Raw genomic sequence first — 26,440 nt, 5'->3', positions numbered from 1 at the left:
TAGTCATGAAAATAAAGAAAACACATTGAATGAGAAGGTGTGTCCAAACGTTTGGCCTGTACTGTATATATATATATGTATATATAATTTTTAAATATATTGAATAAATACTAACAACAAACCCTTAAACTGCCCAGAATTGTAGCAAAACCCAGCAAAAAAAAAAACCGCTGACAGCTCAATTTAGCCAGCAATGTTCGCTCTGTGCTGGAAAACATCATGTGCGACAAAGTATTGCTTTTCATGAATGATTAAAAACGGATCCATTAAGCGGATGATCTTTTATTAGCTTAGTTTGTTTACAGTGTAGATAACATGTAACATAAACACACGAGACAAACGTCTATGAAGGTTGTCAGTGATCCAGGTCATTGTCATCTCAGGGCGTTCAAGCGATCTCAACTGGACCGTTTGGTTTGGTTCCCTTTCCTGAACACATTTGTACTATAAATATTTAATACTTCTAAAGCACAGGCGTCAAACTCAAGGCCCGCGGGCCAAAACTGGCCCTCCACGTAATTATATATGGCCTGGAAATAATTTGTGTCAATAAAATACCTTATATTTTCTTTCTTATTTTCTTACTAAAAAATGTTTAGTTTTTTTTCTCTCCATTTTGACAGGAAAAAAATAGGGTCCAGTATTGCAATAAATATTAAATTATCCAACATTTTTATTAAAAATTCAAATGAATACTTTAATATCTGCTTAACTTATGATTGCGAATTCAAGTTATCCATCAAATTGTACACTAATAGATTTTACGGTAACATTTATGGAGGTTTTTACATCAGTGGCCTAGTGGTTAGAGTGTCCGCCCTGAGATCGGTAGGTCGTGAGTTCAAGCCCCGGCCGAGTCATACTAAAAACTATAAAAATGGGACCCATTACCTCCCTGCTTGGCACTCAGCATCAAGGGTTGGAATTGGGGGTTAAATCACCAAAAATGATTCCCAGGCGTGGCTGTCGTTGCTGCTCACTGCTCCCCTCACCTCCAGGTGAACAAGGGGATGGGTCAAATACAGAGGACACATTTCACCACACCTAGTGTGTGTGTGACAATCATTGGTACTTTAAATTTAACATTTCTAAGTTGAAAAAAACAACAACCAGGGTTTGTTTTTATACAGTAAAATGTTTTGTTGTTGTTGTTTTTTAAAATAGTAAAATCCACGGTTGATGTTAATACGGTGTATTACTGTAAATGGAATAACGGTACCACATTTTATTATGGTAAAAAAAACTCGCAGCTGAGTTGCCAAAAAAAAAAAAAAAGTTTTCTATTTATGTTGTAAAAAAAATAAAATAAAAAAAACGACCATATATTTTACTGTAAAAGTCTGGCAACTAAGCTGCCAGTTTTTCCCGTAAAAAAACGTGGTAAAATCTACATGATTTTTTTTTACACTGTACGTTAAAAAAATGTTAATATGATTAAAACAATACATTAATGGATATTAGAATGAACACATTTTTAATTAAAAACCTATTTTATAAAATACAAAAATAATAAAAAATATGAAAAAAATAAATTACTAGACATTATAGTTTTTTTAAATAAAAAAAAACATATAAATATGTATTTTTACTTGTTTTATTCAGTAAAATTCAAAAATAACCAATGGGGAAAAAACATTAAAAAATTACATAATTAAAATGTACTAAAATATGAAAAATGTGTAATAATAATACAAAGTAATACAATATATTATTAGTATATATATATTTATATATATATGTTTTCAATCAAATACAAAAATAATAATGGGAAAAACATTAAAATAATACATTAATGGTTATTCGAATGAACACATTTTTGATTAAAAAACATATTTTAGAAAATACAAAAAGTAAAATCTACATGATTTTTTTTTACACTGTACGTTAAATTAAAAAAAAAAAAATCAAATTCATTAAATATTTACTATTACATGGGGCCCTCTAATGGCAGCCATGACTGCGGTGTGGCCCTCAATAAAAATCCCACTTGCAGCAAAAACTATTAAGTGCCATCTTGCACAACTTTTTCAATGTAAAACCAAATTGCACGAAGACTTGTGATCCATGTCTGCAACTTTAACCACTCGGTGAAGTTGAAGACCTTTTTTTTTTTTCTTTCTTTCTTTTTCGCAGGACTCAGCACCGTGGACATGTGACGAGAGGACTCACCGATCGGCTGACTCGGCGCTTTTCACACACGAAGGAAGCAGGGGAAGACTTTCTTATCCTGACGTCGGGACGCGCTTGCCTTGTGGACATTCCTCTGCAGACAAGGTTATCAGGTCAAAGGTCAACCGATGACACGTCGTCTACACACACACGTGTCAAAGGGTCACAAACACCACCACGACAACAACTTTTAAGACCTGCCTCCTCACTTTGATCAATAATCGGCCAAAGAATGTGATTGACGGGAAAGTGGCAGTGGTGACGTCAAGAGCAGCTGTGGTCATTCTGCACTGCAGCCAGCAGGCGGCGCCAATACGTCATTTTTGTGTTGTTTTATTTTATATAATTCCAAATAAATTATTTCATCAAAACTGACGTGACTTGTCTCATAGTCCTCTTATTATTATTTTTTTTAGTAATTTCCTTTTTTTCCATTAGCTTATGAGGTAACATATTCTGCCTAGCAACAATCGATTTGAATTGTTGGTATTGCCCCTTTTTCAATTGGAGGTTGGAGCAATTCAATACATTTTTTACCCATTTAATTCTATTTTATTTTCAAATAATTACCTTTTAAATGTAATCGTCCTGGGTGAGTTATCAAAGTGTGTTATCACGAATCTCAAATTGTTCAATAATCAGGTACTTTAATCTTTAAAAAAAAAATTTTTTTTACACTAAAAAATACCTCATCCATTTGGCTTTAACACCGCCCTCTTGTGGAGTGTTCACTGTAACACACCTTAATTAATGTCATTTTTAAAAATCAGTTTGGGCTTTTTAAAGGACGAGAACCATGAAACATTATTAATGATAATAATAGTACATCAAAAGGAAACAAATCAATACTGGTGAGGGAAGAAAAAGTTTTAAAACGTCCCTTACAAATAAATCAAAACAAATACAATAAAAACTAATCGCCATGTTTTAGAAAGTTTCCTCTGAATAAAAATGCAATTACATGAATTATTAAAAATAACTCCCATTGAAATGAATTGAAATAATGACATCATCATTATAACATGCCTTTTAAAGAGAAAAAAAACCTACTTTTAGATAATAAATATTGCATGCAAACAATAGCTTGTAGTTTTATGAAGTTATGTAACAATAAAGTACAATATTTACCTTGAAGAGAGGGCTTGTGCGGTATCTCCATCCAGCTTCTACTCCGTCAAACACACCATCAGCAGCTTCTTTATATTTTCATGGATAAATGTCTGCTGTTTTGATATTTCCACATCCTTGACTAATTCAGCTTCAGTACGGTGCAGGCTAGCAGCGCTACGCTCAAACCGCTTCACCGAGTGGGCGACACACTCTGTCGCGCTTTTGATGATTTCTTTCTTTAATTCAATAAATATATCATCCACTTCTTCTTTGAAGTCACTTTCTTCACAACAGTACGTCAATCTCTAGCTGTCAGCCAATGCTAGCGAGCAAGCCCGGATGTTTTGTCAGACCTTACAGGGTTCACTCTGACATTTGCGAACCCAAATAATGTAACTCAAATTTTCGCTTGCAACTTTAAAGCACAGCAATTAGTCAAGAGACAGCTGTGATATGACGACATCAGCAGGACTCATCTGCACTTTTATCATTTTGGAGTATTGAACCTTAGAAATGGTTTGATCAAGTGAAATGAGTCAAACACAACATGAACAATACTAACCTGTTAATTATTAACTGTCTGGAATTGACTTATGCTGTCTTTAAATTGAAGTGAAATTGTTTTTTGGTGGTCAAAATAATTAATCAAATTAAGCTCAAGGCACTAAGTTGAATGATGCGAACACGATTGTTACTTTGATACGCTTACATATACATATATATATATATATATATATATATACATATCTATATATATATATATATATATATATATATATATATATATATAGATATATATATATATACATACATACATATATATACACACATGTACATATATACATATACATACACACATATATATATATATATAAACACACATATATATACATACACACACATATACGTATATACATATATACACACACACACATATTTATATACATATACAAACCCCGTTTCCATATGAGTTGTGAAATTGTGTAAGATGTAAATATAAACGGAATACAATGATTTGCAAATCATTTTCAACACATATTCAATTGAATGCACTACAAAGACAACATATTTGATGTTCAAACTCATAAACTTTATTTTTTTTTTGCAAATAATAATTAACTTAGAATTTCATGGCTGCAACACGTGCCAAAGTAGTTGGGAAAGGGCATGTTCACCACTGTGTTACATGGCCTTTCCTTTTAACAACACTCAGTAAAGGTTTGGGAACTGAGGAGACACATTTTTGAAGTGGAATTCTTTCCCATTCTTGCTTGATGTACAGCTTAAGTTGTTCAACAGTCCGGGGGTCTCCCTTGTGCTATTTTAGGCTTCATAATACGCCACACATTTTCAATGGGAGACAGGTCTGGACTACAGGCAGGCCAGTCTAGTACCCGCACTCTTTTACTATGAAGCCACGTTGATGTAACACGTGGCTTGGCATTGTCTTGCTGAAATAAGCAGGGGCGTCCATGGTAACGTTGCTTGGATGGCAACATATGTTGCTCCAAAACCTGTATGTACTTTTCAGCATTAATGGCGCCTTCACAGATGTGTAAGTTACCCATGTCTTGGGCACTAATACACCCCCATACCATCACACATGCTGGCTTTTACACTTTGCGCCTAGAACAATTTGGATGGTTCTTTTCCTCTTTGGTCCGGAGGACACGACGTCCACAGTTTCCAAAAACAATTTGAAATGTGGACTCGTCAGACCACAGTACACTTTTCCACTTTGTATCAGTCCATCTTAGATGAGCTCAGGCCCAGCGAAGCCGACTGCGTTTCTGGGTGTTGTTGATAAACAGTTTTCACCTTGCATAGGAGAGTTTTAACTTGCACTTACAGATGTAGCGACCAACTGTAGTTACTGACAGTGGGTTTCTGAAGTGTTCCTGAGCCCATGTGGTGATATCCTTTACACACTGATGTTGCTTGTTGATGCAGTACAGCCTGAGGGATGGAAGGTCACGGGCTTAGCTGCTTACGTGCAGTGATTTCTCCAGATTCTCTGAACCCTTTGATGATATTACGTAGCGTAGATGGTGAAATCCCTAAATTCCTTGCAATAGCTGGTTGAGAAAGGTTTTTCTTAAACTGTTCAACAATTTGCTCACGCATTTGTTGACAAAGTGGTGACCCTCGCCCCATCCTTGTTTGTGAATGACTGAGCATTTCATGGAATCTACTTTTATACCCAATCATGGCACCCACCTGTTCCCAATTTGCCTGTTCACCTGTGGAATGTTCCAAATAAGTGTTTGATGAACATTCCTCAACTTTATCAGTATTTATTGCCACCTTTCCCAACTTCTTTGTCACGTGTTGCTAGCAGCAAATTCAAAAGTTAATTATTATTTGCACAAAAAAAAAGTTTATGAGTTTGAACATCAAATATGTTGTCTTTGTAGCATATTCAATTGAATATGGGTTGAAAATGATTTGCAAATCATTGTATTCCGTTTATATTTACATCTAACACAATTTCCCAACTCATATGCAAACAGGATTTGTACACATATATATACATATATACATACACACACATATATACATTTACACATATATATATACACACACACACATATATATATACATATACACATATATATATATATATACATATATACACTAGGGCTGCAACAACTAATCGATTAAATCGATTATAAAAATAGTTGGCGATTAATTCAGTCATCGATTCGTTGGATCTATGCTATGCGCAGAGGCAATTTTATTTTTTTATTTTTATTTTTTTATAAACCTTTATTTATAAACTGCAACATGTACAAACAGCTGAGAAACAATTATCAAAATAAGTATGGTGCCAGTATGCTGTTTTTTTCCTAATAAAATACTGGAAAGGATAGAAATGTAGTTTGTCTTTTTTATCCGATTATTAATCGATTAATCGAAGTAATAATCAACAGATTAATCGATTATCAAATTAATCGTTAGTTGCAGCCCTAATACACACACACACACACACACACACACACACACACACACACACACACACACACACACACACACACACACACACATATATATATATTATATATATATATATATATATATACATATATATATATATATATATATATATATATATATATATATATATATATATATATATATATATATATATATATATATATATATATATATATATATATATATATATATATATATACTTTAAAAAGTAGTTTTATAAAAACATACTCTTCAGTGGTGTATTCTTTTCATAGTTTTTTCACATTAATTATGTTTGTATTTTATTTAAAAAAAATAAATAAATAAAAGGTTTTCATTATAATTTCCTGAAAAAAGGAGGTTAAAATATCCCAATTTTTTTATTTAAACATATAGATTTCAGGATAAAGTAGTTTTATAAGTTTGACTTGTTGTTAAAAATGTTTTTTAGAAGCTAACATTTTTGGTGAATTTTAATTTGGATGTTTTTGCGGAGAGCATTGCACAGAGAGGACAGCGTTAGGTAAAGACTTTATTATAAAATGTATGATGCTAGAAAGTACTAAGAACATGCTGGAGGAAAGGAACATAAATAAGAAACAATTTGTACGTACAAAAAAAAAAAAAAAGGTTAAAAAACGTGTTAAAATCCATTTCGTTTGGGTCCATCGTCTCTTTGTGGTCCTCAGCTTTAACATAAACATTTAAATTAGCCAATAACTTTCCCTTTTGCTTTACAAGGCAATAATATTAAGAGTGTGAGTTTAAAGCCGTTTGGCAACGCCCAGACTTACACACGCACGCACTCACACACACACAGACACACACACACACACACAGACACACACACACACACACACACAGACACACATTTATACACACGCGCGCGTCAAGAAGAGCCTCAGTGAAAGAATAATGTGTGTTTCTGTGATACATTCAAGGTGCCTCGTTGGCGTTGAAGGAGTTAAAAGTGACATCAAACGCAGGCGGAGACAAAGTTCAAAGGAAAACAAAAAGGCGTGGAAGTGAAAAGGCGGACAGGAAGTAGTGCAACTTGACAGGAAACGTGAGTTACAAACATTTAAAAGCAGCGTTTGGACACAAGTCTGGAGACAAAAAGAGTTTCACCAAACGCTTCACTTTGTTATTTTCTTCTTCTTCTTTTTTTTTTAGCAGCGTAGAAAGAGCTCGCAAAGCGTTTTTGGAAACGAGACGTGGATAACGTTGGATTTTTTACGATAAAGTTTGCGAACATAAATAATGGGAAGGGGTCAGGGGGGCGCACCTGTGGCTGTAGGCAACCCCCGATGTCGCTTATTTAGGACCTCCACGAGGTGGCGGAAGCTGCTTTTGATCGTCGCGCTTTAGCCGAATGAGTCCAGCATTTACTGTGGATGTCGCTAACATGCTAGCATGTTTCCTGAGAGAGGAGAAAATACAAGCCGTACATTAATTTGATCGACTTTAGAGTAGTCAGTGTACAACTTTCGTTGACGCCCTTTCAGAATGGGTACTGCTGCACACTGACTACTCTAAAGTGTCGGAACTTCCAAAGCATTGTGAGGGCCGTACTTACTTTTAGTCAATGAGAATTAAAAAGGGGGAGGAGCCTATCACTACGACGACCAGCACCACCTCTTTTGCCCGTTTTGGGTTAGAAAAAGGCGGCGCCCGGGTTTCGGGTGGCGCGTTTGTGCTTGGGGGAGGTAGAAGGGCCTGGAAGGCACGCTGATTAAATGCTGTGTGACGGCGTGGCGCTTTTGAGGGGGCGTGTCCTCCAGGTGAGTACATTTGAGTGGCGGACGTTTGACGAGCAGCAGGAAAACGCGACGAGACTTCTTCCTCTTTGGGGACATTCAGAGCCAGCGGCGTCAGCGGGAAATGACGGAGCTGATGGAGTTGTAGGACGTGCCCCCGTTGCAGGCGGGCGGGTACCCGTTGGCGGCGCCAGCGCCCAGCCCCTCCGTGTTGACCCGGAACACGGGCGAGGCCTTGAGGAGGAAGTCGGCGGCGTCCCGGCGGCCCAGCTCTCGCAGCTTGAGCATGAGGACGCCCACCGTGCTGCCCGCCCGCCCGCTCCACTCCCGCAGCAGCGCCGCCGTGGGGCTGGGCGGCGGGGCGGGGACGGAGATGGAGGCGCCGTTGGGTGTGCCGTTGCTGTGCTTGGCCACCAGGTCGGTGAGGCCCAGGTTCATGGCCAGCAGGCACCAGTCCTTCCCCAGGGCGTCGGGCGGGTCCAGCATACGGCACAGCTTCCTGCGGACCAGCAGGGACACGTCGGAGATGTGGACGTCGGGTCCCAGGACGCCTCGCTGGTAGACCTCCGCGCAGCCGAAGGCCAGAATGCTGCTGAAGCTCTCGCGGTAGCCGCCCATGGTGTTGGTGAGCGAGGTCTCCCGCTGGACTTGTGCCCGCAGGAAGTCTTTGGGTTGGTACACCATGATGGGGGCGTGGTGCTCGCGCAGCTGCTGGGGGCTCAGGTAGTACTTGGCGGTGAGCAGTCCGGGGAGCGTGGACGCCAGCAGGTTCTCCGTGATGCTGCAGACGGTGTCCAACAGGGCGTAGCACTTGGCCCGCTGCGTGTCCCGCCCCCGCACCTGGATCTCCACCCCCTGGCCGTGGTTGACCAGCAGGACCACCGCCTCCGCGCCTCCCTGGCTCACCTTGGCGCCGTTGGTCCACAGGAAGATGTCGCCGTCGCCGTCCTCCCCGTCGTCGTCCTCGTCGGGCTTCTGCTGGTGGCTCCAGCGGCACAGGTTGACCTGCAGCTTGTGGAACAAACCGCAGGGGAAGGCGGCCAGGTGCTCGGCGGGGACCAGCCGGACCCCGCCGTAGATCATGGAGTCCTCCTCCTCCTCCTCCGTCCACGAGCGCTGCAGGCCGTTGGTCTTGATGAGGGCGGGGACGTCCACCATGGTGGGGTTGGTGGCGTCGCGGGCGCAGACGTCCATGGCGTCCAGGATCTGCAGCAGCTCCTCCAGGTCGCTCTCGGGCGCCAGCGCCTGCACCTCCTCCAGCCTGTAGCGCCCCCTGTAGTGGTGGATGGCCTTGGGCGTCTCCACCGACAGCAGGCGGCCCAGGACGTTGGTGCAGAGCCAACGAGGCTCCAGCAGGACCACGTCCTGCACCGTCTCGCTCTGCATGATGTTGATCTGCACGGAGAAACATTCCTTTAATTTTATTATATCAAGCAAGAGAATAAACAGGCTTCACTACACATCTTGAATCATCTTTTCCTGCTTATTGCATAAAACTGGGCCACAATTAGTTTTAAATAGGGATGTCCGATAATATCGGGCTGCCGATATTGTCGGCCGATAAATGCTTTAAAATGTAATATCGGAAATGATCGGTATCGGTTTCAAAAAGTAAAATTTATGACTTTTTAAAACGCCGCTGTACGGAGTGGTACACGGACGTAGGGAGAAGTACAGAGCAGTTGCGTCTCCCAGTCATACTTGCCAACCCTCCCGATTTTCCCGGGAGACTCCCGAATTTCAGTGCCCCTCCCGAAAATCTCCCGGGGCAACCAATCTCCCGAATTTCTCTCGATTTCCACCCAGACAACAATATTGGGGGCGTGCTTTAAAGGCACTACCTTTGCCTGCCGGCCCAATCACATAATATCTACGGCTTTTCACACACACAAGTGAATGTAAGGCATACTAGGTCAACAGCCATACAGGTCACACTGAGGGTGTCGGTATAAACAACTTTAACACTGTTACAAATATGCGCCACACTGTGAACCCACACCAAACAAGAATGACAAACACATTTCGGGAGAACATCCGCACCGTAACACAACATAAACACAACAGAACAAATACCCAGAATCCCTTGCAGCACTAACTCTTCCGGGACGCTACAATACACCCCCCCCGCTATCCCCACCCCACCTCAACCCCGCCCCCACAACCCCGCCCACCTCAACCTCCTCATGCTCTCTCAGGGAGAGCATGTCCCAAATTCCAAGCTGCTGTTTTGAGGCATGTAAAAAAAAAAGCACTTTGTGACTTCAATAATAAATATGGCAGTGCCATGTTGGCATTTTTTTTTCCATAACTTGAGTTGATTTATTTTGGAAAACCTTGTTGCATTGTTTAATGCATCCAGCGGGGCATCACAACAAAATTAGGCATAATAATGTGTTAATTCCACGACTGTATATATCGGTTGATATCGGAATCGGTAATTAAGAGTTGGACAATATCGGAATATCGGCAAAAAAGCAATTATCGGACATCTCTAGTTTTAAAACAAAAAAATATGATATTTAATATCCAATTGTACTCTTTTTTTCCCCCTAAGGGTTTCCATTTTTTACCCTCAGAACCCATTTGTCCCATTTCCCTCCTATAAGAACCTGCACATACTGTCATCCTGACATATTCTGTTGATGAATACATAATACATCCAAGACTCCTACACTCACCACTTGACAGAGGACAGCTTGGGGGGAGTGAGAAAGAAAAAAAAAAAAAGACACCTGTGAAGTGAAAACCATTTCAGGTGACTACCTCTTGAAGCTCATGGAGAGAATGCCAAGAGTGTGCAAAGCAGTAATCAGAGCAAAGGGTGGCTATTTTGAAGAAACTAGAATATAAAACATGTTTTCTGTTATTTCACCTTTTTTTGTTAAGTACATAACTCCACATGTGTTCATTCATAGTTTTGATGCCTTCAGTGACAATCTACAATGTAAATCAGGGGTGTCAAAAGTAAGGCCCGAGGGCCGGATCAGGCCCGCGGACAGGTTTTATCCGGCCCGCGGGATGAGTTTGCTAAGTATAAAAATTAACTTGAAATTTTTGAATGAAAGAAACAGCTGTCCTAAATGTGTCCACTGGATGTCGCAATAGCAATTATTTGCATCTTTGTAGATGATGCTACATATGTACAAAATAAACCACTTGATGTTGGTACACCATTCGAGGAAAATGATCAAACTACATAAATAACATCCTGTAATTTGATTTTGATATTATGTTTTTATCTTGATAGATTGAAAATGAACACCAATGAGTTGACTGATGAACATTATCACATCATTTATTCAGAAAATATAAATAACGACAAATAAAGATAGAATACTATTAAAAACCCCCAACAACATTATGATTTGTACAATTTCAGAATGTGCTTGTTCTATTTTTAAACAAAGAAAACAATCTGAAGTTGTCTTTATTTTTAAGTTATCGTGCCGTGATTTTGCCAGTCCAGCCCACTTGGGAGTAGATTTTTCTCCATGTGGCCCCCGATCTAAAATGAGTTTGACGCCCCTGATGTACCGTATTTTTCGGAGTATAAGTCGCACCTGCCGAAAATGCATAATAAAAAAGGAAAAAACCATATATAAGTCGCACTGGAGCCCGGCCAAACTATGAAAATAACTGCGACTTATAGTCCGAAAAATACGGTAAATAGTCATGAAAATACAGAAAACCCATTGAATGAGAAGGTGTGTCCAAACCTTTGGCCTGTACTGTATATATATATATATATATATATATATATATATATATATATATATATATATATATATATATATATATATATATATATATATATATATATATATATATATATATATATATATATATATATATATAAAAACTTCAAAAAGTAGTTTTATAAAAAATGGTCAAAAAAAGTAATAAATAAATACATTCAGGCTTTGTTACACATCTTAAACGGACACCTAGAGCTTCGTCCGCTACAGACCTGAGATGTAAGTGTGACATTTTTGTGACTATGCTAACCTAGCATGTTGTTAAAATGCGAGTGTGAAGTTAGCATGTAGCCCTGCGTGGTACGTGACATCTGCCACGTGGGTCTGACCTCGCCCATGCTGTGAAGCTGCAGGGCCAGGCTGCGCAGATGCTCCTGGCTGACCAGCGGGTTGATCTGCTCCTGGACGTCGCTGACAAACTGTTGCCATGACATCAGCTGGTTGGGTCCGCTCTGCTTCCTCCAGGCGGGCAGCACAGTTAGCAGGCGCTCGGACAGCAGCGTCATGGCACCGCAGCTCTGCGGGATAGAAACAAGCAACAATTTAATTTGTGTGTGTGTGTGTGTGTATGTGTGCTCTTGTATTTCTACCCTCCTTGAGACATCAACAAGGAAAAGTAGCTTCCATATGAGGAGGTGTGAACAAGTGATGACATAACTCATGGTCCCAATACAGAAAACCATTGCATCTAATAGAGAATGTCTCATTTGCACCCCTGGTGGTGACATCTATCAAAATGAGGGTGGTCCCAAAAAGGAGGGATTTTTCAAATTGACTGTGTGTTAGTTTTAAAAGTGCTCCCCCTCTGGTCAACATATGAAATAACAAGTGTGTGTAAAAGTTTGAAGCGCTCTTCCTCTGGCCAACATATGTAATAACAAGCGTGTGTAAGAAATTGAAATCCGTCCCCTTTGGCCAAAATTAATAAAAAATCAAATAGATGTGTATATAGACATACTGTAATAACTTGAAGTCAATAATGAAGATTAAAAAACATTTACACACCAAAAATTAACTAAAAGCAGTCTTTTTCTCACAATGTGTCAACTTTTTCTCATAAAATTGGGAACAATTTCCCGTATTCTGTCTGCTTCTGTAATATTGCAATATTTTCTCATAAAATTGTTACTTTTTGATGTTGAAGTATTACTTTTTACTGCAAAATGGTGACATTTGTCATATAAAATTCTGACTTTTATCACAATATTGCCAATTTTTGTGTTGCTCCTGTAAAATAGTGATATTTTTTGAGTAGAATTATGACTTTTGTCATAATCTTGCCAAGTAAAATTCCGATTATTGTTATATTGCCAAAATTGTATAGTTTTCTTATAAAATTGTGACTTTTGTCGAGTTAAATTACGACTCTTTTCATAAAATTGCCAACATGCTAAGCTTTTCTTGTGAAATTGTGACTGTTATTGAGTAAAATTCCAACTTTTACCATACTTTGCACAAATGTTCAGTTTTTCTTGTAAACTTTTGACTTGCGTTGAGTAAAATGACGACTTTTATTGTAATACTGCCAAAATTCTATGATATTCTTGTGAAATTGTGACCTTCTTCTTCTGAAATTACAACTCATTTTTCACAACAAGCTTTTTTATATTTGCATAGAGTGTATATGTTATTAATGTTGTAAATACAAATCTTTATATATCTAGAAAGGGTGGTCCTAAAGAGGTAACAAATACAACAATGTGTGTGTGTGTGTGTGTGTGTGTGTGTGCGTGTGTGTGTGTGTGTGTGTGTGTGTGTGGAGCTCACCGAGATGACCTGGGAGCGTAGTTCCTGGAGATGATTCCGAAGCAGCTTCATATCTTTGGAGTTTGAGGCTCCGGCGTCCGTCACAAACAACTTGTCGCTGATCTGCAGGTCGTTTCCAAACCTCCAAAGTCATAAGAAGATTGAGAAAAGTTGATGTATTGTTTTGTGTTACCGTCACCATGACTTATCACTTAAACAAGAAGGAAAGAAATTAAACCAGACGATTTCGATTATTAGTTTTGAAATGTCTTTATGGCCTTGCGCCTTCTTATCTATCTGACCTACTTTTACCGTATCAACCCTCGTGGATCCTGAGGTCTTTTGGCACTAGCATTATTATCTTTACCAAATTCCAGAACTAAGACCCACGGTGAGGCGGCATTTAACCACTATGGCCCCCACCTGTGGAACAGCCTGGCAGAGAGCCTCAGGACTGCAGAGAGTGTTGAAAAAAATAAAATAAAATAAGACTAAACACACACCTTTTCAATCAGGCTTTTTATTGATTATGTTAAACTCTTATGTTTTTTTAAAAATCATTTATTGCATTGTTTTCTATCTTAATTTATTAATATTACTACTATTATTCTCTCAATGTTATGTTTTTTAACGTATTAATGTATTATTTATATTTTATTTCTACATATATTTTATCATATGTTTTATACTATTTTTTAGATAGCGTTTATTTTTGTTATTCTCCAGTGTGGACGTCTCAAAGGTGGCGTTTTTCCTGAAATCCTCAGTGCCATGCCATGTTTTGTTTTGTTTTTGCGATGATATTGTAAACAGTGCTGTGTGCGTGTTTTCTTGTCTTTGCCATTTGCTTGTGTATAAAAAGTGATATATAAATAAAGTTTGATTTGAAGTATATATACAGTATATACATACACACATATACATTTACATATATACATATGTATATACACATATATACATATGTATATACAAATATATATACACACACATTTTTATATATAAATACACACGTATATACATACATACATACACCTGACGTGTGTGTGTATATATATATACATATACATATATATATATATATATATATATATATATATATATATATATATATATATATATATATATATATATATATATATACACATATACATATAAATATGTACATATATACACACACACACACACACACATATATATATATATACAGTGGGGCAAAAAAGTATTTAGTCAGCCACCCATTGATTGTCAATGGGTGGCTGACTAAATACTTTTTTGCCCCACTGTATGTGTATATATATACAGTCGTAGTCAAAAGTTGTAAAGAACATAATGTCATGGCTGTATTGAGTTTCCAATAATTTCTACAACTCTTATTTTGTGATAGAGTGATTGGAGCACATACTTGTTGGTCACAAAAAACATTCATGAAGTTTTTTTTTTTAATGAATTTATTATGGGTCTACTGAAAATGTGAGCAAATCTGCTGGGTCAAAAGTATACATACAGCAATGTTAATATTTGCTTACATGTCCCTTGGAAAGTTTCACTGCAAAAAGGCGCTTTTGGTAGCCATCCACAAGCTTCTGCTTGAATTTTTGACCACTCCTCTTGACAAAATTGGTGCAGTTCAGCTAAATGTGTTGGTTTTCTGACATGGACTTGTTTCTTCAGCATTGTCCACACGTCAGGACTTTGGGAAGGCCATTCTAAAACCTTCATTCTAGCCTGATTCAGCCATTCCTTTACCACTTTTGACGTGTGTTTGGGGTCATTGTCCTGTTGGAACACCCAACTGCGCCCAAGACCCAACCTCCGGGCTGATGATTTTAGGTTGTCCTGAAGAATTTGGAGGTAATCCTCTTTTTTTATTGTCCCATTTAAAGAACCAGTTCCATTGGCAGCAAAACAGGCCCAGAGCATAATACTACCACCACCATGCTTGACGGTAGGCCTGGTGTTCCTGGGATTAAAGGCCTCACCTTTTCTCCTCCAAACATATTGCTGGGTATTGTGGCCAAACAGCTCAATTTTTGTTTTATCTGACCACAGAACTTTCCTCCAGAAGGTCTTATCTTTGTCCATGTGATGTCAGATGAAACAAAAATTGAGCTGTTTGGCCACAATACCCAGCAATATGTTTGGAGGAGAAAAGGTGAGGCCTTTAATCCCAGGGACACCAGGCCTACCGTCAAGAATGGTGGTGGTAGTATTATGCTCTGGGCCTGTTTTGCTGCCAATGGAACTGGTGCTTTACAGAGAGTAAATGGGACAAGGAAAAAGGAGGATTACCTCCAAATTCTTCAGGACAACCTAAAATCATCAGCCCGGAGGTTGGGTGTTGGGCGCAGTTGGGTGTTCTAACAGGACAATGACCCCAAACACACGTCAAAAGTGGTAAAGGAATGGCTAAATCAGGCTAGAATTAAGGTTTTAGAATGGCTTTCCCAAAGTCCTGACTTAAACGTGTGGACAATGCTGAAGGAACAAGTCCATGTCAGAAAACCAACAAATTTAGCTGAACTGCACCAATTTTGTCAAGAGGAGAATATTCTTTTGGTTGTATGTTATTGAGATTTTTTAAATATATACAAAAATACACGTTTATTTTTAATAATAAGCTGTATAATTTTAAGAAAAAAGTTAAATATTCTCGATAAAAAAAGTTGTATATTTTTGAGCAAAAAAAAAGTGTATTTTGGTTGGTTGGTGGAAGTTTATTTCGAACATCTATGCAGTTTTAACATGATACGTCACATGTTTTCATTTCTCTTTACATTACATTTTTGAAGTAAAGTTGCAAATTTTTAAGAATATATTTTTAGAAAGAAGCTGTTTATTTGTACGAAAAAAGTTGTATATACATTTATGGAAATAGTTGTATATTTCTATTAAAAAAAGTATTATATTTTTTAAGGAAACGTATATTGCTGAGGAAAAAGTTTTATATCTTTAAGAATACATTTTTATATTTATATATATATATATTTTTTTTAAATAATTAAAAAAATATATTTTTAAGACCTTTTTATATTTTTTAGGGAAAAGTAGTATAATTGGAAAAAATATGTATATTTTAAGGAAAAAGCAGTATAATTAAAAAAGGTGTATATTATTGAGGAAAAGTTGTATGTTTGAGAAGAATGTTGAATACTTTGAAGAAAATTGTTGTATAGTTTGGAGAAAAAAAAAAAGCAAATTTTTTTGGGTAAAAAGATATACATTCACAAGGGAAAAAAAAGGTTGAACATTTTTACAAGGAAAAAGGTTGTAATCCTGTATATATATATACCGGTATGTATAAAATCTAATTAAAAAAAAAGGGTTGGGGCAAAGGTAAACCAAATGATGTCATATTCCAACAATCGAAAGCCACAATAGTGCATAAATAAGAAACATGTGGAGGCTGACCTGTTCTTGACTTCCTTGAGGATAGCTTTCTCTCGGTTGTAGCTGAACTCTCCCGAGAAACATCTGGGAACGTCTGCCAGGTCTGCGTGGGTCGCCACCAGGACCACCGCCAGGGGCTGCAGGACGCGGCCTCCGAAAACTGGAAGACATCGCGTTCACGTAACATTTTATGGAAAATCCCCCAAAACATCAGCCTTAAAGTCTTTGATATTATAGTGAGTAGCAAACAATCACTATACTACCGGATTTTCTAGACCATAGGGTGCGCCGGATTATAAGGCGCACTGCTGATGAGCGGGTCTATTCAGGTCTTTTTTCATACAAAAGGCGCACCGGATTATAGGGCGCATTAAAGGAGTCATATTATTATTGTACAGCCCTTTGAGACACTTGTGATTTAGGGCTATATAAATAAACATTAATTGATTGATTGATTGATTATGATTTTTTTTCTAAATGTAAAACACTTCCTTGTGGTCTACATAACATGTAATGGTGGTTCTTTGGTCAAAATGTTGCATAGATGATGTTTTACAGATCATCTTCAAGCCGCTTTTCTGACAGTCGCTTCAGGATGCGCCGTTTTGTGGGCGGTATTATTTACGTGGCTCTGCGTCTTCTCCCCGTCATCTTTGTTGTAGCGGTGTAGCGTGCAAAGACGGGAGTGGAATAAGTGTCAAAAGATGGAGCTAACTGTTTTAATGACATTCAGACTTTACTTCAACCAATAACGGAGCAGCATCTCCTCATCCGTGGCTCACTAGTGTGAAAAACCGTCCGACCGGAACTCTCTAATAACTAAAGTTCCTTGGGTGAATAATGATAACTCACTACACCGGTATGTTTTAGTGCTTTCATAGCGAGACATAAGTTAGAACTTTACGCTACTTTATATTAGAAATGGCAACAGCGGAGGATGAATGTCCCATAACAAGAAGATAGAGAAAAATAAGAAGCTTATCGACTACGGCATCGCAAATTTTCAGGACTTATGCAGATCCCAAATACAGATTAGCAGGTACCAGAAGGTAAGAAAAGTTGCTTTTGCATAATACTGTGAAACAAAACGTCAGATAACATGTCTGCTAATGGGTGCCATTTTGCAGTCCTTATACATGCACCATACTAATACTTGTATCTCTGACTACGGTAACCGTAATGGGCCGACAATCCATCAAACGGTGCGTCTTCAAAGTCATACTAAAACATTTTGACAGATTTTTGAGTGCCGTGTGTAATGTTCTTTATTTTCAATGGAACATTTAAAGTTTTGGTGTTAAAGTTAAAGTACCAATGATTGTCACACACAAACTAGGTGTGGCGAAATTATTCTCTGCATTTGACCCATCACCCTTGATCCCCCCCTGGGAGGTGAGGGGAGCAGTGGGCAGCACGCCCGGGAATCATTTTTGGTGATTTAACCCCCAATTCCAACCCTTGATGCTGAGTGCCAAGCAGGGAGGTAATGGGTCCCATTTTTTATATGTTGTTTACTGGCGTCATATTGCAGTCTACACGTATCTCTTATGTGTGACCAGGTCACACCAGGTACCAAATAAAATTGCTTCGAGGTCGGTAAGCACAACTACAATCATTCCGTACATTAGGAACACTGGGTTATAAGGCGCACTGTCGATTTTTGAGAAAATGAAAGGATTTTAAGTGCGCCTTATAGTCTGAAAAATACGGTACTACTACTAATAATAATTAAACTCTCTAATTACTTATAATTTGGCTTTTTAGTGATTATAACAACATTTCTCATCAGGTTAACATTTTCTATAGGGTTGCATTGGCAAGACTTAGCAAAACAATGAGTGTCTAATGGAGTGGAGGAAACAACCAAACACAATTAGCATGTTGCTAATAACGAGGATTACTGCCACCATCACAAAAACATGGAGGACAGCCACTGTTGTCATAAAGTCGTCGTACATTTTTTATTTTTTTTTGCTGTCGCTCACCAATGTCTTCGTGAGGCGGCGTGAGGGCCTTGAGCAGGTTGAGCCAATAGGTGATGTGGCTCAGCTGGGTCTCGTACGGCTCCTCCAGGCTGAACAGGACCAGGTGGATGGCGGTGACGTCGTTGGCGGCAAAGTAGTCGTAGGAGCAGTAGTACACGGGGTTCCCCGAAAACTCCCACGTGCTAAAATCTCCCACACCTACGCGGAAACAGTTGTTGAGGACTTCACCGCCACGCCTTTGACCCTGGCAGGTGTCGCTCACCGTGGATGCTGGCGTGCTGGATGTCCACGGCCCTGGTGGCCTGGTCGTCGGCGGCGGACAGGGCGCTGTGCACGGGCGAGAAGACCTCCAGGACGCCTTTGGTCAAGCTGGGCTCGAACATCATGCTGCGACTGCGCACGCTCACGTTCTCGCAGCCCGGGTACAGGTTGGAGATGCTCACCGACACTGGATGAAGGAGAGCGAGGTGTGTTGAGGAGAGTCGTGCTGCTGCGGTTCACGCGCACTAACACACGAGGGCGCTATTGTCATACATTCATCATTTATTATTATGGACTGGAACAGGGGGGCTCACACTTTTTCTGCAGGCGAGCTACTTTTCAATTGATCAAGTCGTGGGGATTTACCTCATTCATATATATAATTTATATTTACTTATTTATGAAATATATGTTTTTGTTAAGTTAAAGGTGTTTAATGATAATGCAAGCATGTTTAACACATATAGTTAATATTGTTAATAAATTAAAGGTGTTTAATGATAATACAAGCATGTTTAACACATATAGTTAATATTGTTAATAAGTTAAAGGTGTTTAAAGATAATACAAGCATGTTTAACACATATAGTTAATATTGTTAATAAGTTAAAGGTGTTTAAAGATAATAAAAGCATGCTTAACACATATAGTTAATATTGTTAATAAGTTAAAGGTGTTTAAAGATAATACAAGCATGTTTAACACATATAGTTAATATTGTTAATAAGTTAAAGGTGTTTAAAGATAATACAAGCATGTTTAACACATATAGTTAATATTGTTAATAAGTTAAAGGTGTTTAAAGATAATACAAGCATGTTTAACACATATAGTTAACATTGTTAATAAGTTAAAGGTGTTTAAAGATAATACACGCATGTTTAACACATATAGTTAATATTGTTAATAAGTTAAAGGTGTTTAAAGATAATACAAGCATGTTTAACACATATAGTTAATATTGTTAATAAGTTAAAGGTGTTTAAAGATAATACAAGCATGTTTAACACATATAGTTAATATTGTTAATAAGTTAAAGGTGTTTAAAGATAATACAAGCATGTTTAACACATATAGTTAATATTGTTAATAAGTTAAAGGTGTTTAAAGATAATACAAGCATGTTTAACACATATAGTTAACATTGTTAATAAGTTAAAGGTGTTTAAAGATAATACACGCATGTTTAACACATATAGTTAATATTGTTAATAAGTTGAAGGTGTTTAAAGATAATAAAAGCATGTTTAACACATATAGTTAATAAGTTAAAGGTGTTTAAAGATAATACAAGCATGTTTAACACATATAGATTCCTTTCTTTCATGAAGACAAGAATATAAGTTGGTGTATGACCTGATTCTGATGACTTGCATTGATAGGAATCAGACAGTGGTGCTGATAACGTCCGCATTTTTGAATGGAGGAGAAAAAAAGTCCTACTTTCTGTCCAATGCCACATGAAAGTAGTTGGTTTTTGGCATCTTATTTGTCCAGCTTCCGTACTCCTTTGTATACACTTTACAAGAAATACATTGGCGGCAAACTCCGTAGCTTGCTAGCTTGTGCACGCCAGCTTTCTGAGACTCTTATTTTGTTAGCGCAAGCAGGATGAAGCAGAGCTTTTATTGTGCAACTGTGCAGTCGGTCTTTGGAGTTTTGACGACAGGTACAGCGCCAGAGTCTGTTGAAATAAAAAGTGTTTCTCGCCTTCCTGTCTGTAATTTTAATGAGCTGGCAGCAGCCAGCGTCATTTCAGAAGACCCTCGAGTGCCGTGAATGTCAATCAAGTGACGAAAGTGACGTCATAGTGAAGATTTATGATCGCTCATTTTTAGGACTATTTTTTTAATGCCTGGCTGGCGATCGACTGACACACCCTCCGCGATCGACCGGTAGCTCGCGATCGACGTAATGAGCACCCCCGGACTGGAGTATCTCAAGGCCACGGTGAGCCAGATGTGGCCCACCACTTCATTTTATTTGGCCCTCGAAAGCTTGGAAATAATATGTATCAATAAAGTACTGTAACTTTTCTTACTAAATGTATTCTTTCTTTCTATTTTGGGAGGAAAAAAATAAAAAAATAAAATATGTACTCCATGTCATTGCAAATTATGTCAACTTAAATATTGTCTAATTATGCAAAAAATTATCATCAAACATTCAAACCATTGTTTAAATAGAAATACATACTAATAATAATGATTTCAAATCAAGTTAGCCATCAAATTGTGCAATGTAAAAGTAGCAATAGATTTCATGGTAAAATTGTGAAATTTACTGTGGTTTTTAAAGCATTGTTCTCTAAATGAAAAAAAAAAACAGTACTTTTTTTTACTGTAATAAACTGTAGTTTATTACAGTAAAAAACAAAATAACTGGCAGCTCAGGTGCCAAAATTTTACTGTAAAATTGCAGTTTTTTTTATTTACAGTAAAAAAACAAATGTAAATTTTACAGTAAAATTCTGACAACTGAGCTGCCTTTGTTTTACCATACAAACAGCAATACTGTTTTTCCATTTACAGTAATATACACTAGTGAAGTGAAGTGAAGTATATTTATATAGCGCTTTTTCTCTAGTGACTCAAAGCGCTTTTACATAGTGAAACCCAATATCTAAGTTACATTTAAACCAGTGGTGTGGGTGGCACTGGGAGCAGGTGGGTCAATTGTCTTGCCCAAGGACACAACGGCAGTGACTAGGATGGCGGAAGCAGGGATCGAACCTGGAACCCTCTAGTTGCTGGCACGGCCACTCCACCATCCGAGCTATATACATTTTGAGGTGAAATTATTGCAACTTTCCATATTTTTTTACATTTTAGTTTTTAAAAAATCTACTAAAAAATGCATTAAAAATTGTGTAATAATAGTATTCACTGTTAGACGCGGCCCTCTGGGGCCAAACATAACTGCGATGTGGCCCTCAGTTGAAAGGACTTTGACACCTCTGTTGTAGACTGTCTATCCGTGGGTGTTATGGTCTGAGACCCCCACCCATTTAAAAAAATACAAATAACTACCGGTAATCAAATATTTATTATTGAAAAGAAAATGGCATACTGTAGAATTTTGAGGACAAACATGAATTTATTCAGTTTAGGAATAAGGCTGCAACATAACAAAATGTGGAATAAGTGAAGCGCTGTGAATAATTTCCAGATGCACTATACAATGTACACCCCTTTTTTTGCTGAAAAATATCCAACTTTTTTTTATTAAAATATATAATAATTGTCTTGAAGAAAAGCAACTTGTAAACTTAGTAATCTTAAGACAACATAACATAACATTGTAATATTGTGCAAGTATTTTCTTGAAACCAAACGTTTTTCCCTCTAAAATATATGTCTTTAAAAATTATTCAAAGTATGCCATTTTTTTTTCCAATAGTAAATATGTATTTATATATTTTAGAATAGAATAAATAGAATTTTGAGGACAAAAATAAACTTATTCTGTTTTGGAATAAGGCTGTAACATAAATGGAAAAATTGAAGCGCTGTGAATACTTACCGGATGCATTTTCACAATAAAAGCTGAGTTGAGGAAAATATCGCACATTATTGTTTTTGTCTTCATATATTTAAGAAACGTCATATTATTGAGAAGAGGTTAAATTTTGAGAAAACATATATATATTTTTGAGAAAAAAGTTGCGATTGTGCATAAATCAATGCATTTTATAAAGATGAAAACAAAACAAACAAAAATGTTTTACTTGATTAAGTTACTTTTATCTTATAATTACTATTTACTCGGGAAAATATTAACTATGACAAATGTTCACTTATGCAGTAATTTTTGTAACATTTTTAGTGCAGTCCTAATTAGTAATGTGTACCCCAATACAACTTCCGATACGAGGCAAATATCGGAGCACAAAACCAATTTTGATCCGATACGATATCAGCAAAATGTATACCTACTTACATTTTTTTGGAGTGTGGAATCTTACAAAAAGGCCTAATCAAGTGAAATGAGTCAAACAGAGAACAATGCTAGGTATGAAAAACAATAACCTATTCCTATTCCCACTACCATCAGGGCGCAGGTACAGAACCATCAAATTCCGGAGGGCCCGCCTCAGGAAAAGCCTGATCCCTGCAGCTATAGCCGCCCTTAACAGCAGGCCCGGCCGACCTGTCTGACAAGCTCATAAATGTGTTTGTCATGTATGATGTATTTTTGTTTTGTGATGTGTAATGTCTATTGTTTAAATATACGGCAGTGAAAATGAATTTCCCCTCGGGGAACAATAAATCTATCTAATCTAAATTTATTATTAACTGTCTGGAATGGACTTTATGATCGAGTGGTAATTAGCTTTTTTTGGCGACACCTAGTGGCCACAATAATTTATCAAGTAAAGATCATGAAGCGGTAAGTGAAGGATGCGGACACGTTTGTTACTTTCGAATACGCTTCTGCCTTGGAGACTTTGTATGTGTAAGTAATATGTAACTCTAATTATTTGATACTTGTTTGTATTGACAAATGTGCTGTTTTAGACTGCAATATTGTTTAATTAAGGACATGTAATACATAAGTCTAGCTTGTGTGCTATTGTGTGCTTAGCTGTTGTGTAGCAGCTAGCTCCAAGTAGCCTATAGCCTACCATGTTTACCTTTTGTAAATGACTTGACGAAAACAGAATAAATTGTGTTCTTATAGGAAGACATTTAAAATAAATAAATTTAATAAACTGCTCGTATCGGACATTTTACACGCAAGGTGATTTCATTTTGTTTCTCATATCGTAACGATATTCAGTATCAATATCGGTGTGGAGGGAGGTGTGGCCAGCACTGCCTGCAGGAGCGGAGGTCACCGCCTCTGTCCATGGTGCTGAGGACAATTTAACAGTAGCGGTCTAGGAACAGTAGGAGAGGAAGGATTGGGAGTGACTACAAAGTCACGACCTGCTGAAAAGCATTTTTGAATGATCTTGTCAAAAACATTAAAACTTTGTCAACTTTGCACGCCTGTCTGTGGTGACGTGTATATCAGTGGAACCGCTAGGCAGCGACTTCTACAATCGGATTGGGACGCCCCTAATTATTAAATTGATGTACCGAGATTTTAAATGCAAGCCGATGTGATCAGATACCCTTTTTTCGACGGTATAGGACTGATATCCTGAATCAATATTGGATCGGCACACCTCTAACTAAAATAGTCAATTTTCTATGTTAGCCTAAGACACAAAAAGTGACACAATTGTTAGTAACGATCAAAACATAACTTTTTAATAATTTGATATTTGTTCATATTGACAAATGTGCTGTTTTAGACTGCAATATTGTTCAATTAAGGACATTTAATACATAAGTCTAGCTTGTGTGCTATTGTGTGCTTAGCTGTTGTGTAGCAGCTAGCTCCAAGTAGCCTATAGCCTACCATGTTTACCTTTTGTAAATGACTTGACGAAAACAGAAGAGATTGTGTGCTTATAGGAAGACATTTAAATTAAATACATTTAATAAACTGCTCGTACGGGACATTTTACATTTTTTTCTGATATTATAATGATATTTAGTATTGATATCGGATTGGGACGCCCCTAAGTATTACATTGATGTACCAGAGTTTAAATCCGAGACTTTAAATGCAAGCCGATGTGATCAGATACTTTTTTTTCGCCAGTATAGGACTGATATCCTAAATCAATATTGGATCGGCACACCTCTAACTAAAATAGTACATTTTCTAAATTAGCCTAAGACACAAAATGTGACACAATTGTTAGTAACGACCAAAACATAACTTTTTAATAATTTGATATTTGTTCATATTGACAGATGTGCTGTTTTACACTGCAATATTGTTCAATTAAGGACATTTAATACATAAGTCTAGCTTGTGTGCTATTGTGTGCTTAGCTGCTGTGTAGCAGCTAGCTCCAAGTAGCCTATAGCCTACCATGTTTACCTTTTGTAAATGACTTGACGAAAACAGAAGAAATTGTGTGCTTATAGGAAGACATTTAAATTAAATACATTTAATAAACTGCTTGTATGGGACATTTTACATTTTTTTCTGATATTATAACGATATTCAGTATCGATATCGGATTGGGACGCCCCTAATTAATACATTGATGTACCGGAGTTTAAATCCGAGATTTTAAATGCAAGCCGATGTGATCAGATACTTTTTTTTCTCGCCAGTATAGGACTGATATCCTGAATCAATATTGGATCGGCACACCTCTAACTAAAATAGTACATTTTCTAAATTAGCCTAAGACACAAAATGTGACATTTGTTAGTAACGACCAAAACATAACTTTTTAATAATTTGATATTTGTTCATATTGACAAATGTGCTGTTTTACACTGCAATATTGTTCAATTAAGGACATTTAATACATAAGTCTAGCTTGTGTGCTATTGTGTGCTTAGCTGCTGTGTAGCAGCTAGCTCCAAGTAGCCTATAGCCTACCATGTTTACCTTTTGTAAATGACTTGACGAAAACAGAAGAAATTGTGTGCTTATAGGAAGACATTTAAATTAAATACATTTAATAAACTGCTTGTATGGGACATTTTACATTTTTTTCTGATATTATAACGATATTCAGTATCGATATCGGATTGGGACGCCCCTAATTAATACATTGATGTACCGGAGTTTAAATCCGAGATTTTAAATGCAAGCCGATGTGATCAGATACTTTTTTTTCTCGCCAGTATAGGACTGATATCCTGAATCAATATTGGATCGGCACACCTCTAACTAAAATAGTAAATTTTCTAAATTAGCCTAAGACACAAAATGTGACATTTGTTAGTAACGACCAAAACATAACTTTTTAATAATTTGATATTTGTTCATATTGACAAATGTGCTGTTTTAAACTGCAATATTGTTCAATTAAGGACATTTAGATAGATAGTACTTTATTGATTCTTTCAGGAGAGTTCCCTCAGGAAAATTAATACATAAGTCTAGCTTGTGTGCTATTGTGTGCTTAGCTGTTGTGTAGCAGCTAGCTCCAAGTAGCTTATAGCCTACCATGTTTACCTTTTGTAAATGACTTGACGAAAACAGAAGAAATTGTGTGTTTATAGGAAGACATTTAAATTAAATACATTTAATAAACTGCTCGTATCGGACATTTAAAAAAATGTTCTGATATCGTAACGATATTCAGTATTGATATCGGATTGGGACGCTCCTAATTATTACATTGATGTACCGGAGTTTAAATCCGAGATTTTAAATGCAAGCCGATGTGATCAGATACTTTTTTTCCGCCAGTATAGGACTGATATCCTGAATCAATATT

At 37.3% G+C, this 26,440-nt stretch overlaps 2 protein-coding genes across 3 annotated transcripts in view; both read right to left on the bottom strand.

Moving 5' to 3' along the window:
• ctsla (cathepsin La) overlaps positions 1-2,304 on the bottom strand; it is a 19,092-nt gene extending 16,788 nt beyond the window's left edge. Inside the window, exon 1 of the mRNA XM_062025112.1 lies at positions 2,170-2,304. Coding sequence (XP_061881096.1) covers positions 2,170-2,259 — 90 coding nt within the window. The 5' untranslated portion in view covers positions 2,260-2,304. The remainder of the gene's footprint in view (positions 1-2,169) is intronic.
• A 5,673-nt stretch (positions 2,305-7,977) lies between these two features.
• Positions 7,978-26,440, bottom strand: part of dapk1 (death-associated protein kinase 1) — a 141,608-nt gene continuing 123,145 nt past the window's right edge. For both annotated transcript variants that reach the window (XM_062025110.1, XM_062025111.1), the window contains 6 exons: positions 19,145-19,330; positions 18,883-19,080; positions 16,919-17,057; positions 13,532-13,652; positions 12,094-12,282; positions 7,978-9,404 (listed from right to left, as the gene is read on the bottom strand). In XM_062025110.1, coding sequence (XP_061881094.1) covers positions 8,124-9,404; positions 12,094-12,282; positions 13,532-13,652; positions 16,919-17,057; positions 18,883-19,080; positions 19,145-19,330 — 2,114 coding nt within the window. In that variant the 3' untranslated portion in view covers positions 7,978-8,123. The remainder of the gene's footprint in view (positions 9,405-12,093; positions 12,283-13,531; positions 13,653-16,918; positions 17,058-18,882; positions 19,081-19,144; positions 19,331-26,440) is intronic.

The sequence above is a fragment of the Entelurus aequoreus genome, linkage group LG17, assembly GCF_033978785.1.
Source record: "Entelurus aequoreus isolate RoL-2023_Sb linkage group LG17, RoL_Eaeq_v1.1, whole genome shotgun sequence".
Taxonomy (NCBI): domain Eukaryota; kingdom Metazoa; phylum Chordata; class Actinopteri; order Syngnathiformes; family Syngnathidae; genus Entelurus; species Entelurus aequoreus.
Note: the sequence above shows the minus strand (reverse complement) of the source record. Positions and strands in the feature narration are given on the sequence as shown.